This window comes from Zeus faber, assembly GCF_960531495.2.
Source record: "Zeus faber genome assembly, chromosome: 1".
Taxonomy (NCBI): Eukaryota; Metazoa; Chordata; class Actinopteri; order Zeiformes; family Zeidae; genus Zeus; species Zeus faber.
Window position 1 is genome coordinate 5,564,667 of NC_137193.1, and position 15,696 is coordinate 5,580,362.

Consider the following 15,696-nt stretch of genomic DNA (forward strand, 5'->3'; position numbering starts at 1 on the left):
CCACGCCGCGTCACGTGGTCAGCGGCGACCAATCGGAGCCGCCGAGCCCCCCCCCCCCCGCTCGGCCTTTCCTCCGACTCCACTTCCTGGCGAGCGCGCGCGTCCGCGGGGGAAGACGTCGCGAGCAGCGTGGGGGGGGGGGGGGGGGTGTTGTTTCTTCTTCTTTGTTTGTTGCTTCTCTCTCTTCCTCGTGGAGCTGCCACGTCCGCAGGGTCCGCACCGACGCCGCGTCCGGGTCACGTGACGCCCCGCCCCCTCCCCTCCCGCACACACACGCACGCACGCACGCACGCTCACGCACGCGGCGGACATGTTGGGGGGGGAGTGCGCTGCTTGGAAAGTGGAGGCGGAGGACGAGACGATTATACGAAGAAAAGGTTTCCCATCTTTTTTTGGATGTTTTTTTTTTTTTAAACAAAGTGAAGAATTACTATTTATTTGAATCGACGTTTCCTGTGTGTCACATCTCGTTTGGAAACCTTTTGACATGATCTTGTTTTGTTTTTTGTTTTTCCGCTTTTTCCATGTCGTTTTGGTTTTTTATTACTGTTATTTATTTATTTTAAGCGTGATTCCTTTTTCCTTGTGTTCTAGCGCGGTGATGTCTGCCTGGTGCCCGCGCGGTCCGCGTTCGATTCCGGTGACATTGTGAGGAAGCGATAACCTTGTGTGTGCGGGGTTGGGGGATGGGCGCCAGGGTTAGGTAACCATTTTGTGCGGCGGTTGAATGCGGAGGTTTCCGCTCTGCTTATTTCCCCCCCAAACAACTTTTTATTTATATATATATATATATATATATATATATATATATATATATATATATATATGTATATATATGTATGCGCGATTAAAAAAAGCTAGTCTGTTTTTTTGGTCTTGTTTTTTTGCCTTATGCGCATAAAAACGGTGTAGGATTTAGGGCGTGGTACCAAGATCCGTTGTAACGTGTGGCGTCGTGTTTTGCTGCGTGGGCAGCGCTGTTGTCGTCCACGTCGGAGACCGAGGGAGACGGGCGGTGAAAGTGCTGTGTCATCCAGGGGAGGACACCATGTTGGTACAACTTTACTGTGTGCGCGCGTTTATTTATATATATATATATATATATATAATGTCTTCTTCCCCGTAGTCAACTGGAAATGAGTTAAATAATCGTGCATTGAATGGTTTGGGTTCGGGGTGTTTGTTGCTGCCTTGTGGTCCCTGAGCCGCCGAGGCCTTGTCTCCACTAGACCCTGTCTTTGTCCTCTGTGGAGTTCCTTATCAGCGATTTACCCATTTACCCTCCGAATGTTTTTTTTTTAAGTGTGTGTGTGTGCATATATATATATATATATATATATATATATATACATCATATATATACACTTTACAGGGACGTTTTATTCAATTTCGTGAATTTGCAGTCGTTGTGGAACAACTTGCGTTTTATAACAGTCACACAGCGCTTCAAAATGGCGGCGGTGCGCCGCGTCCACGAGACGCTAAGACTGGGACTGTTGTGTCGTGTGCAGAAGGCGGAAGGTGGCGCTTGGTTTCGGTTTCCGAAACGACCAATGGCAGCCGTCGAGCTCACGCCGGGAGCCCGCGTTAGCCCCTCACTGACCAATCCGCGTCCTCGCTTGGCCCACGTTGACGTCATATAAAAGGATAGAAGTCGAAGGGCGGAACCCGGTCGTGTGTATCTCGTCGGCGGCGGTGTGACGTAGCCAATCGGAAACCAAAAGTTTTTCCAACGCCAGTCACGCGAACCAATAGGAACACAGAGTCCCCCTGATTGACAGCGGGGACGCGCCAATGGGGTCTCCCGAGCGCATGTCTAGAGCGCGCCGTTGCACAGCGGGCGTGGCGACTCTGACCGACGTCTGAAGCGACGAATGGGAGTCCGCGGGGCGTGGCCGGCCGCGGGGCTCCGTCCAATGAGGTGAGACGTCGGTCTATAAACAAGCGGGTGTGGGCGCAGCGTCGCCATTTCGCTGAAGCGGCGTCGAGCGGTGCCTGGCGGAGGGGACGGCGGAGCGCGGACCAACAGAGTCGGATCCCCGGTCTCTTGAGTCTAGTCTAAACAATCCGGATCCATCCTGATGGATATGGCTCTAAACCCGCCCTTCGACAGGTATCTACCGGTAACACTGACCCTGCGCTCCCCCCCGGAGCCAGTATTGTTACGCTCGGTCTTCAATTAAAAACAATGTTAGCGGCGGAGCCCGGTTCTGGCTTAACGGCGCAGCGGGATAGAGGGACGGACTTCTCGTCGGAGCGGAGCGTTGCGGATGTAATGGTGGATTATTAAAAAAACAATAAGGGGGGAAAAAAAACACTGAATGCTGGACCGTGTCACGCGAATTGCGTATTTGTTTGTAAATAACGCCGTTCGCGGCAGACCGGCGCCATCTTCGGCGGCACCTCTGCCGCGGACTGTGCTCACAGCCCGCTGGGCTAACGCTAACTCTGCTAGCGTTTAGCATTAGCTAGCCGCAAGGGCGGTAGCAGTGGCCGCTTTGCGCTGAGACGCACTGGGGTGATCGGTCTTGTTTTGAGCGCGCCCGGCACAGCGGTGTGCGTCCGTATCGGGGTTAAACCCAACCGGCCAGTGTCCGGTGAAGTGCCTGGCCGGTGAGCATAAGTATTGTGAAGGTTACCGTTTGCGTGTCTGCACGGCGTCGTCCAGCCGGTTTGTTATTGTCACCATGTGACCGTTCTCATTCAACTTGCAAGTTTCCATAGGGTTTCGGCGGCAGGACCTTTATTCCAGCTCCAGACTGGGTGGTCGTCGTGGTGGTGACTGCAGTTTAGTGCTCGCAACGACTTCGGATACTTTATTATATAATGTATTCCATATTAGTTATGTATATTATTTTCCCTCATATTTATTTTTAATTATCTGCATACCTGTTGTAAACCCAACATACGATTTGTATTGTACATGAATAATTTTTCATTTATTATAATAAAGTACCATAATTGTCCACTTTCGTTTCCAAAAGGTGTATCATTAAAAGGTTATTGTAGAAAATCTGCCAGATTGAAGAACGTTCATGTCTCCATCCAAGCCTGACATAATACCCATTCGTGTATCATGCATCCGGGTTCAGACCCATGTAAACAAAGCTTTATGGAAACTCCAGCTGAAGCTCCTGTCAGACCCATGGGGGCTTCCTTCACAGAAGATGCGGTTACAGTAAGACCAAGCTGCCACTTTGTCCAGCTGCCGCAGAGCAATTCGAAGTCTACTGTCATGTTGCCATTTCAAGTATTATATCGATCAGGCAGTTGGTGCCCGATTGGGAACTGATCTTGCCGTCCCAACATTTCTACAGTAGTGCGCCGAGTCCTCCAGTCAAGCGGGTCGGCCCGGTAATGTATTTCAAACCATGTTCCTGGTGCTTGGGGCGAGGATTACTGCATTTTGTGAGCTGCATAAGTAAGCAACCTCACTGCTGCTCCCCTGCAGCCAGTGTCGCTGTCCAAGGTAGTGGTTTTCGCATTTAGCGACGACAGTAGCGGGCGACATAATTGTATTGCAGAATGCACGACTAAGGGTCCCCTTCAGTACAAGGTTGTGTTAGTGTAAATGTACATTGTCGGTTTCTATAATTTGCCTACCAACTGCCTGAGACTCGTTTCACTCTACTGAATACAGGATCCGTTACCATAGTAATGCCATTCTACTGCAGCACCATTAACCCAGTTACCACAGCAACCTTGCTGAAATGGCTAGTTAAATTCATGGTCATTAACCCCTTGTGAAGCTGCATTACCCATATGACCTTGCACTTTTGTGGGCGGGTTAGGGATGAGTTTTAATATCGACCATCGTGGGTCTTCAACAGCAATTACAGGAATAGCAACCGACTGTAAAGGATTCTTTGAGACTTGGTCTCTGCAAGAATTCCAAAAAATATTGTTTGATAAATGTTACATAAAATGAACCGTTATTTGTTTTTGCCACCCTATTCAAAAAATGTGAAGGCCCAGGCACAGAGTCTCGCCATTGTCTCCAGTTTACGATTATTGGGTTGTGCTGTGACAACGCAAACTGCCGGTGCTCTTGAGTGCCGAGGTTCCACGTTATGGCGCTGTGCAGGATGTTTCAAAGACGCTTCTACGGGGAACTTCTGACTCACGCATTCCTGTGATAGTCGGCTTCTTTTGGTAATATTACTGACGGAGTGGCTGGTGCGGCAAAACACCAACCACAGCACATTCTCAAAGCGGAACCGCAGGGAGTTGATCCGTTGAAACATAGCAAAAGAAAGACGAATGGGGATGGTATAAATGGTATTTGACCATCATAGACATTCCCTTGGAAATGCATTTCACGTCAACGAGAACCCCCATTGACTTTACTTTGAGATTGAGGTATTTCTGGTGCCTTTCTGTGTTGTCGAGAAACGGTGCACATTCTTGACGGTTTTTGCGAGTGCCGATTTGGCAGAAGTACATTTTAACTAATAGTTAGTGTATACATGCTCTGCCGCGTCTGTGTAAAAGGTCTGTTTATTGTATGACTGATTTACACATATATAAAAATGTCTTGACTACACATGAATGGTTAAATTCATTTGTTCGATTCAGAGAAATCGGCACGATTTCTAGTCACAATATGTCCTTTAAAAGTGGTTCATTACTAAGTGGAAAGGCAAAGTGGAAACTGCTGAAGCAGGGCTCTCGGGCAGCAGGTTAACCTAGACCTTTAATGCATTTGTTTGAAGTGCCAGGATGGGTGGTACACTGATTGAAGTCCCGCAGCCTTGGTTCAGAGGTCTCCCTGGACACCCGTCGACGTTTATGTGACGAGCAAACCCTCAAGATGCGCTGAAGAGCATCAGAATAGATATCTGCATAATTTTCTCCTTGTACATAGGTCATTTGTTTTTGTTGAAAAGCACAAATGACTATTTAATCACCGATAATCGCCGTCCTTGCTCGCTGCAGCTCCCTGGTCGGGGTGGAGGTTGCTGTGACTGGGGTCACCACGATGGACCAGGGATCCGGTGCAGCCGGGAAACGGATTCGCAAGCCCTCGCTACTCTACGAGGGCTTTGAGAGTCCGGCTCTGCCTCCGCTGGGCCAGACTGCTCCTCTGGGACCCCCGCAGCCCCCCGTGAAGGACCCAAGCCGACAGGGGAGGATGACCAACCAGCTTCAGTTCCTACAGAAAGCCCTGCTGAAGTCCCTGTGGAGGCATCACTTCGCCTGGCCCTTCCATGAACCTGTGGATGCTGTCAAACTAAACCTGCCAGTGAGTGTTGTTTCTCAGGCGAGCAAAAGCACACTTTGAGGGGCACAAAAAAAGAAGACAGTTACACTTTAAGAAAAACGGGCACTGTGCTGTTGCTCAATATTTATATACTGCAGAAGGAAATATGCAGCCCAGCAAAGGCTGCTACTACTACAGGGGACTTTTTGAATATTGCCAAAAGCGCCCGGTATTGGTTGATAAACACTCCATGGCCCTTTATTTCAATGCCCAGGACTCATTTGACATGTCAAGGTCCCTTGTAACCTTAAAACTGTAGAATCATTGAAACTCGGTTTGTCATTCATTCTTGCCACCGGGGTTTGGGAGCACCACGCTGGGTTGCGTAATTGTTAAACATTCCCTCCAGTGCCGTGCTTGACAAGTTGCGGTTATGAAACGTCTCTAATGGTTAAAAATATAAAGATATACCCAGCTGGCCAACTGTGCTGGCCATGTATTAGCCACTCCCCGAGCCCTCTGTTATGACCAGTATGAATGGCTTGTAGCTAAACCCTAAAGGAGGGCGGCAGCGTCGTCTTTGAAATCTACGCTGCTCCTGAAGTCCCGAAAATTAGTACTTTGTATTTTCCTAGATTTTTTGTTTGTTTGCACAACTTATTATAACTTATTTATTAATTATTGTTACTTTTTATGTGTTTTAGTACTCAACAAAAACCTACTTGGACGTGTGTTTAGAAAAATAAAGGGTGGAAATAAATTCTGGGATCTGGCAGTGGCAGGGGGAACAGTTCATGAAATCTCTTGTCTGCTTTCCCTTTTCCCAGGACTATCACAAGATCATCAAGAACCCAATGGACATGGGCGCCATCAAGAAAAGACTCGAGAACAACTATTACAGGAGTGCCAGCGAGTGCATGCAGGACTTCAACACCATGTTCACCAATTGCTACATCTACAACAAGGTGTGTACGTGGGCGAGGGGGACGGTGCCGCCATGTCTGCTGCAATGTGGAATAAGATTTTGCCTCCATTGTTTCTGGAGAACTTTACACACTCTCAATTATTAATCTCGATACCTGCTTCTATGCAGAAAATCCCACACCAACTGATTTTTATCACATTGACGCGAGAGTCCGCACAATTATTGCATCATCTCCCGGTCCCAATGGTTTGTGACGGTCGCCCAATGAAAAAGTTTGTGGTGGTGCCTGCCCGAGTACATGCGCCTCAAGTTGAATGTCAGAGTGAAATAAGCCAGCTGTTTAAGTCGTGTCTCCTCGTGGTCATGAACGCAGAGCGCTACATGTTTTGACCTCGGCAGAACCGTCCTTGACCTCTACTTGTTGGGCTCTATTCGCAGCCCACGGACGACATCGTGCTGATGGCCCAGTCTCTGGAGAAGGCCTTCCTGCAGAAAGTGGCTCAAATGCCCGAGGAGGAGCTGGAGCTGCCGCCCCCTCCGCCGCGGGGCAAACCGGGCAAGCTGGGCAGGAAAGGCCGAGGCGGAGCAGGTGAGCACAGAAAGCGGCCCAAACAACAGATATGATTTCGTCGTGTGTGTGTGTGCTGTAAAACAAGAGTTGTCCTGGGGGGAAACTGTTTAAGAATTAATATTTATGTAATACCATATATATATTTGTAAAATGTAAAGCTGCTTCTCTGGGAACCGTCTTTTGGATTTGGTTGATTGGATTGGTCAGGTTGAACTTGACCAGACCCGCTGCAGCTTTCCTGGCTCGGCAAAGACGCGACGATATCGATGTGGGTGGAACCGTTCTACAAAAAAAAAAAAAAAATACCCGTTTGATTTTGATCTTCCCCAGCGTCCGGAGGCATAACGACGGCCCACCAGGTCCCGGCCGTGTCCCAGTCGGCCTACTCCCCCCCAACGCCAGAAACCCCCGACTCGCTCCTCTCCACCCCACCGCAGACACTCCTCACCAAGAGCCTGCCTCCCATCCTGCCCACGGCGCAGAGCAGCCTGGCGGTCATGGCGCTGCCGCCCACACAGCCCACCGCAAAGGTAAGGAGAGACCCACCCCCACCCCCAGCTGTGCTCAAGTGTTGACAACCGTGACGTCTCTGATTCCCAAAACCAACTCTTTTGTAATAATTCAGTTCGTACAGATTCCCAAAGTAAATTAAAACTTTTGTCATCGTTCAATTCATACCATCACCTACGGGTGTGTGTGTGTGTGTGTGTGTGTGTGTGGGGTTGTGTGTGTGTGTGTGTGGGGTTGTGTTCACCTAAACTTTGTAGAACACGTTGTTATAAAACTGCTACCAGCGCATCTAAGTGACGTCACCGCCAACGTCAGGGCTCGGCATCAAGGCTTGTTTTTGTGTCGGGCAAGTGGAAGATAAGTTTCCTTGCTGCACCGGGGGAGTTCAAAGCGGTAAACAAAAATAAGCGATCAGCGTGTGTCCGTGCTGTGGGCACCATGAAACGATGAGGATAATTGTGGGCGTAGGCTCGAAAATTGAGATGGAGTCCTCTGCCAACGTGTTCATTTGTAGAAGACAGAAAAGCCAATCAATTTGGGGCGACCTAAAGCTGACCTCTAAGGGTTGTCGATACAGAAGGAACCCCTTGTGGGTGGTTGGTTGCTGTAAACACGGCGGAGGGGGCGTGTCCAGAAGGAGCAGGAAGGAGGCGGTGATCCTCTGTCTTAGATCATGACAGAAAAATCTCGACATACATTATTAGTTGGGCGGGATTTTTTTCGTGTTTTTTTGGGGGGGGGGGGGGGGGGGGTATTTAAGCCGACTATAAAGCACACGTGAAATATCCGTTGTGTAAAATATGTCGACGAGATGGACAATACAACAAACTTGATTATTTATTTGGATTCAGGCCCACTCGCCATATTTTTTTCATATTTTATCTAAATTTGACTTGGGTGTGATGTTAATAAAGCAGCTGCCTTTAGCATTTTACCTTCAGATTTTAACCCCTATTTCTCTTTATGTATTCAAAGAGAGGATGCCGAATGCTGCTAAATTTAGTTGGAACATTCTTTTTCCACAATGCAGATTTTTATTTTAAGAATAGTGTTTATTTCACACAATTTATTCATTTCCACCAATGAAAGTGTTTTTAAAATGCATACAACTGTCTCCTTTATAACCCCCTCCAAAAAAAACCCATTTAACTTGTGAGTCTGTGATCCTTTTGATTTATTATTTTATATGATTGAATATATTGTGATAAATAGTTACTGAATGATATTAAATACTTGATCATGATTTTTGCTGTATCGCCCTATGTGTAGTAGTAATAGTAGTAATAAGTAATAAGTTGGCTCTAAAGACAAGGCAGCTCTTACGAATTAAAAAAATGGCTCAAATAAAAACTACAATGGCGGTTGGCATTTCAGATACGTTACGAGTAAACTGAAATAGCAGAGGCAGGTCCTCTGGGGCTGATCTGGACATTCATTGGTTTCACTCTGCATTTCCATTATTAGGGCTATCAAATGATGGTTCAACATTCAAGTGCTATAGGAATTGTAAAAACAAAAACCCTGCCAACATGTGAGAAGGGGCGCAGGCATAAACATGGCAGGGGGTTTGGAAGCCAGTGATTAGCCCTCAGGGCGACCTTTTAAAAGTCCCCGCTTGGAATGACTTGGTTTTGCTTCAGGTATCTATAATAGTTGTCTCCTTGTGTTGGTTTGCCCTCTTGCGTACCTCAAGCGCAATAACACAGCCCGGAAATGGGTCAAATTGTAAGGCTTAAAAATAGAAACAAATAAAATTGTACATTTAAAAGATATTTGAGGAAAATAATAATTTCAGGAGGAATATTCAATTTAGATTTGTATGTTGATTGGCCAGTTGTGATATGCAGTGACAGTGATTTGTTGAGGTGAAAACATTTATATGTTGACACTGTCTGCATTTGTAAACTATATGGGGGGGGGGTTAATTAATGATATTTTTACCCAGGACAAGTGACTTTTGCAAATGTAACTTTATAGCATATAAAAGCATTTTGTGCATATAAAACATGTGACATGGATGAAGCCATCTCAGGCAGGGTGTTCAACTGGCGTGTGACACCACACATCAATGTAGATTCATGGATGCGTATGTCATGAACTATTGTCGAATACTCTGGCATGCGATGCTTGTGTTATTCGACTGGCAAACACAGGACCAAGTAGGAGAACGTATACTAATGTTCGCAAAGTTACGTGTTTCCTGTGACCATAGTTGGGAGTAATGTCAGAAATACCTCCAAGGCTGAAAGTTATTTCCCCCGCAGAAAAAAGGTGTGAAGAGGAAGGCGGACACCACCACGCCCACCACCATGGCCATGCCCATCATGAGCACCATGGGCATCGGCGGCATCGGCCTGGACATGGGCCCCGGGAACAACTCCCCGCTCACCCTCACCTCCCTGGGCGTGGAGCACACCTCGGGCCTGGGGCTTAACCAGAGCCTGGGCCTGGGCCTGGGCCACGGGGCGGGCATGATGGGAACCAACGCGGCGGGGGGCCGCCGGGGTGTGAGCGGCAGGCCCATCAAGCCCCCGAAAAAGGACCTGCCGGACTCCATGCTGCCCCAGCCGGCGAGGAGGAGCAAGCTCAACCCGCAGCTGCGCTACTGCAACGGCGTCCTGAAGGACCTGCTGTCCAAGAAGCACGCGGCGTACGCATGGCCCTTCTACAAGCCCGTGGACGCGTCCTCGCTGTGTCTCCACGACTACCACGACATCATCAAGCAGCCCATGGACCTCAGCACCGTCAAGGTACGTGCTGCTTCGTCACGCGTCACGTCTGTGCTTGAGTATTGATCTGATGTTCTTTGATTCTGAAAATCTGACGTTTACATTACATGCATTACAAAAACCGTTCAGTCTATGGAATGACAATACAGGATTTAAAAATGTCAATTTGAGTATGACGGTATTTCATTGATAAGAAACCTTTCAGTAACTGAACATTTCCAAATCAATTCAGAAATTGAGAGTATCAGGAGAATTTCTTTTCACCCCTAAAACCATTAAAAAAAAAAAAAAAAAAAAATATATATATATATATATATATATATATATATATATATATATATATATATATATATATATATATATATATATATATATATATATACACACACACACACATACCGAGGTCCTTCCGTGTTTCCCGCAGAGGAAGATGGACGGCAGGGAGTATCATGATGCGCAGCAGTTCTCCGCGGACGTCAGACTCATGTTCTCCAACTGTTACAAGTACAACCCGCCCGACCACGACGTGGTTGCCATGGCGAGGAAACTCCAGGTGACTATGACGCCTCGGCGACCTCCTCCCTAACTCCCTCCCGCCCCCACCGCCTCTCACCTTTGGGCTCTCTCCGCAGGACGTCTTTGAGTTCTGCTTCGCCAAGATGCCGGACGAGCCCCCGGCGCCGCCCAGCTCCTCGTCCTCATCCTCATCCTCGTCCTCCTCGTCGGAGAGCGAGCTGAGCAGCGGGAGCGAGGAGAGCGAGAGCAGCCCGAGCTCGGACAGCGAGGAGGAGAGGGCTAACCGGCTGGCGGAGCTGCAGGAGCAGGTATGTGCCCGTCGATGAAATATTAGATAACGCTCCATTAATCCCTGGGTGGAAATTTGCGGGGGGGTGATACAGAATCTTGACTTAAAACTGACTGAACTAGGAAATAAAAGTACAAACAATATGCAGACACGTGCCCAAATGGTGTGGAAACAAGGTGGCCTCCAAATCAAGATTTCGATTAAATTAGCGAGTGGATCTATCAAATTGCTCGTCTACTATTTATCAGGTCCATTCCCCTGTAAATGAAGTCACCTCCTCGTGCCTTGTTTGCCACCGCTTTCAATCAGTCTTCAAGAGGAGTTTTTCCCCGGAGCTGGGGTGTTGACGTTCCCTCCTCTCCGTCCTTGCAGCTCAAGGCGGTGCACGAGCAGCTCACGGCCCTCTCGCAGGGTCCCATCGTCAAACCCAAAAAGAAGAAAGACAAGAAGGAGAAGAAGAAGAAGAAGAAGAACCCCGAGAAGGAAAAGCAGCAGCAGCAGCATCAGCTGTTGCTACAACAGCAGCAACAACAGCAACAACAGCAGCAGCAGCAGCAGCTATTGCTGCTGCAGCAGCAGCAGCAGCAGCAGCGGAGGATAGAGGAGGAGCTGATGACGCCCGTTCGGCCGGCCAAGACTCCCAAAACCACCAAAACGCCCAAAACACAGACCAAGAAGACGCCGAGCAAGAAGAGCAATAAGAGCAAGTGAGTGGCGATGCCCGCTGGACGGGAGTGGAATTACAAACAGGACAGTTAAAATTAGATGAGGATAGAGGTGTTTAAGCAATTCAGCCCAAAATAGGGTCTTAAAATGGATAACGTCAAATCAGATTTTATAGTTGGTGGTTATTGGAAAATGGAGATAGATTGAATAAAAAAACACAACCGTACTATACTCTTACTGCTTGTTTTCTAGAGAAGGTTAAGCTGTCGCTGACGTACAGTTGTTTTATTAGTGTGACAGATGTACTTCTTGTAAGTAGCTTTGGACAACGTCTGATCAATGATGACGTAATGAACACAAATGACCATTAAAAGAAACATGGAAAGTTCAGTTCCTCACGCGCAATGAACGAAAAAATGTCTAAAAAGCAGCAGGAAGAAGTCAACAGTTTCACCTATCCCTAAATGTGTTTTATTTTATTGTCTCAAAATGACTTTTTCCTCCCCGTCGGCCCAGGTCCAAGAAAGCGGCCGTGACTTTCAGCGTGCCGCCGGCAGAGCCGGCGGCGGCCATGCTGCCGCACTACGACTCTGACGAGGAGGAGGAGACGGTGCCCATGTCCTACGACGAGAAGCGGCAGCTCAGCCTGGACATCAACAAGCTGCCGGGGGAGAAGCTGGGCCGCGTGGTCTACATCATCCAGGCCCGCGAGCCCTCGCTCCGCGACACCAACCCCGAGGAGATCGAGATCGACTTTGAGACGCTCAAGCCCTCCACGCTGCGCGAGCTGGAGCAGTACGTCATGACGTGTCTGCGGAAGAAGCCCCGCAAGCCCTACGGTGAGTGGGGGGCCGGGGCGAGCGGGGTCCGGCAAGGGTGGCCCTGTTTTTTGTGAATGGCGCCAACGGCGAACCGAGGAGCACGCTTGTCACGCCGGCACACTCGAACGGCTGTTCCGAAATAGAGCGGCGGCCAAGCAGTGGCACGGCTGGCAGGGAGGCGACAGCTTTTGAAGAAGCATTTCCGTGATTTTGTGTTTATCGTCCATGTTTAACTTTGACCTCATTGTTTTGCTCTTCAAGCCAATAATATGTTTCTTTCTTAACTTACTTGCATTGAAAAACAACCTTTTAGAGGTAGAAGTGGAATTGTGTGTTAATGGTGTGTGTGTGTGTGTGTGTGTGTGTGTGTGTGTGTGTGTGTGCGTGTGCGTGTGTGTGCGCCCCCCGCCCAGCGAGCAAGAAGGGTGGAGCAGGGAAGTCCCGCGAGGAGCTGGTGCTGGAGAAGCAGCTGGAGCTGGAGCGGAGGCTGCTGGACGTCAGCGGGCAGCTCAACTCGGGCAAGAAGCCTCCCAAAGCCAAGCGTGAGTAAACCCCCTCCTTTTGCCCTCCCCCCGTCGTCCGGGAAACGCACTGGAAGTAGAGTAAAGCCCTGAGAGGGGTTTGCGCGGAGTGGGAATGCCACTGAATGCTCTGCAGGTGATCAGGGCTCTTGCAGACGTGACATAACGACCGGGTCACGGTTATTTTAGCAGATTGCGATCTTTAAAAGTACATTTTAAGCTACACCTGCAAAAGCTTTGTTGGTTGTCGACCAACCAACAAAGTACACAACAACAAACCAACCAGTTTAATTGCAGAGTTGATGAATTTTCGTTGGGAGTTTTGGTTGACGCGCCCCGGTGTCTGCAGGGGCTTAAACTCAAAAAACTTGTTTCGATTAAATTTCCCTTTGTCCTAATGTGTCCGGTTGTTCCAAAGCAGAGTCGGCATTTGTGGTGTTTTAAAACCTGGCGCTCCACCCGATGCTCGACGCTGCAGAGCCTCCAAACCAAGCTCTCTCACTTACTCCGTTTCCTAATTGAACGAAACAAAAAGTGCGCGGCGCGCGGTGGGAAGGTTTCCCGCGCCACGTCGCAAGCGCGGTCACTGCGGCGCTGCCTCCGTCACGCGCTGATCCCTCTGTCCTCCCTGCAGCGGAGAAGCCCTCGGCCACGGAGCCCAGCACGCAGCCGTCCCGCCTCAGCGCCAGCAGCTCGTCCTCAGACTCCTCCACCTCCTCGTCCTCCACCTCCTCCTCGGACACCAGCGAGTCAGACTCGGGCTGAGCGAGCGGAAGAGGCAGGTAGGGGGGCGAGAGAGAGAGAGAGAGGGAGGGAGGGAGGGAGAGCGAGAGACGGGCTCCAAAGGGAGCAGTCTGACCCCACCCCCACCCCCTCCCCCCACCCCCTCAACCCGCCCGGGCGGTTGAAGAACTACTGAAAGGGGATCAGTCCGTTACCGTGGCTACGCCGAACCGGGTTCCCCGCCCTGCAGTAGGAAGGAGCGGCGTCCCTGCCTGCAGCCCCGAGCGTCCACAAACAAGGCGGAGGGATGAACTGAAAACTGAAGGGCGGAGGGATGGATGGATGCCCTTGTCTCTCCCAGGGGAGGGGAGGGGGGGGTGGAGTCGAGGGCCAGGGCGGAGGGGAAGAGGGTGCTAGGGCCAGAATTACTCTTTACTTTCTGGAGACTGCTTCCCTTCATCCTACCGTTGCTGTATAGAAAAGGTGTACAGTTGTATGAATATCTACTTTTTTCTTTTATAAAGAAGCATTTTAAGGAGATAATTTATTCCCTGATTTCTGGGGAAAGTGGGGCGGGCGGCGGGAGACGAGTCGTGGTTGTGTTTTTCATGTGGCTTTTATTTTATTTTTTTCCACCCCAACGTGTGTGTGTGTGTGTGTGTGTGTGTGTGTGTGTGTGTGTGTGTGTGTGTGTGTGTGTGTGTGTGTGTGTGTGTGTGTGTGTGTGTGTGTGTGTGTGTGTGTGTGTGTGTGTGTGTTCGTTGCGAGCCTTGTGAGGTTGCCCAGAAGCACCTTGGTTGTCATGGAAACGCGGACAGCACGCAGTACAGAGGCGCTGGCTGATGTGCTGCGTTCTCCTTCGTCGGAGGAGGCCGCCGGAACAAAACTCATTTCTTTGTATGTTTCTCTTTCTTTCTTTCGAGGAAGTTGTACCTGTGTTTTAAAGCAGGGGTTCCCAAACATTTTAGGCAGCCCTGCCTGGTCTAACATTTAAATTAAGCCGACTGGAAAAAACACAATATTTTGTGCAAAAATATGGAAGCATCTGTCACAAAAAATTGTCACAAACATAAAATAAAACATTTTCCACGGACCCGCTGCAGGTCCTCAGAGGACCCCCTAGGTGGCCCCCGGACCCCAGTTTGGGAACCCCTGTTCTAATGTCCATTTACTGTACTGTTCTGTTTCTCTCTGTAAACACGTTGCTTTTTATTATTTTTCTTTCTCCTCCTGTGACCAATCTGCTAATAAACAGTGAGGACATGTCTTGTCCACTCACCCATGCCCAAATAACTCTGTTGGCTTTTTATTTTTATTTTTGGTCCATGGTTTTTGTAGTTCAGCCTTCGTCGGAACTTGTGCGGCGTGCGCTCGTCTGGCTGAGCTCTTGCTCCACGTTTGTTTGTCTCCCCTCCCATCGCCGCATTGACGCTCCAATTAAAAACCTATTTAACAGGCGGCAACACGGTGACTGAAGGGGCAGCTGACGGTTGATTTTCTGTGAAAGTCGACCCCTGTTGTAAGCGCTGTGCCCTCTGTGTAACTCAACCAGGATTTAAATAGCAGACCACATCTCTTAAAAATAAATAAATAAAATGGTGTGTGTGTGTGTGTGTGTGTGTGTGTGTGTGTGTGTGTGTGTGTGTGTGTGTGTGTGTGTGTGTGTGTGTGTGTGTGTGTGTGTGTGTGTGTGTGTGTGTGTGTGTGTGTGTGTGTGTGTGTGTGTAAAAATAAGGGTATACTTTGACGAGCATTGCGGGCCTGGGCCAGTCAGGTGGGTGCACGGTCTTGTGTTGGTGCTACTCATCAAAGTCAGTTATTTTTCTAAGGCGTTTTGATTTCAGTCATTTACAGTTTGCCACGACGGTGTCATTTATTCTGGAGGATCATCTTTTGTCCCTCGTTCACTTTCTGACACGATGCCGGACGTGGACTTCTGCTCCAGTTTCTCAAAACGAGGGGAATGCCTTTCTCTGTTTTTGATCATCTCCCCCACCGTGTGTGGGCGTGTGTTTGGCTTTGTTTCCTCTCTTTAAAAGGAGGATGATCCAGGGCAGTCGGTCCTACATCTTTTTCTAAAGTCTGTGGGGAGTTGAAATGCCTGTGCACGTGGGACCGCCCTCCAATCTGAACACCTGTACATAAATAAATGGTAACGTGGGGTCGTCTTTTCAGCAGCTATGTTCTGTTTGTCACTCGGGAATGAATTTGGGGAGGAGGGGACT

General features: G+C 49.0%; 1 protein-coding gene across 3 annotated transcripts; it reads left to right on the forward strand.

Annotated features, from left to right (window-relative positions):
- The first annotated feature begins 333 nt into the window (after positions 1 to 333).
- brd2a (bromodomain containing 2a) lies at positions 334 to 14,758 on the forward strand. 3 transcript variants are annotated; one of them, XM_080005704.1, is made up of 12 exons: positions 334 to 377; positions 4,936 to 5,242; positions 6,028 to 6,165; positions 6,564 to 6,714; positions 7,027 to 7,226; positions 9,471 to 9,956; positions 10,360 to 10,488; positions 10,568 to 10,759; positions 11,113 to 11,447; positions 11,923 to 12,245; positions 12,641 to 12,769; positions 13,383 to 14,758. In XM_080005704.1, exons 2-12 carry the CDS (start codon positions 4,979 to 4,981, stop codon positions 13,511 to 13,513), a joined length of 2,478 nt encoding a protein of 825 aa, XP_079861830.1. In that variant the 5' UTR covers positions 334 to 377; positions 4,936 to 4,978; the 3' UTR covers positions 13,514 to 14,758. The 3 variants fall into 3 exon arrangements, with proteins under 3 accessions (XP_079861830.1, XP_079861829.1, XP_079861831.1); XM_080005703.1 differs by lacking the exon at positions 334 to 377 and adding an exon at positions 939 to 2,113; XM_080005705.1 differs by lacking the exon at positions 334 to 377 and adding an exon at positions 1,000 to 1,054.
- The last annotated feature ends 938 nt before the right edge of the window (positions 14,759 to 15,696 follow it).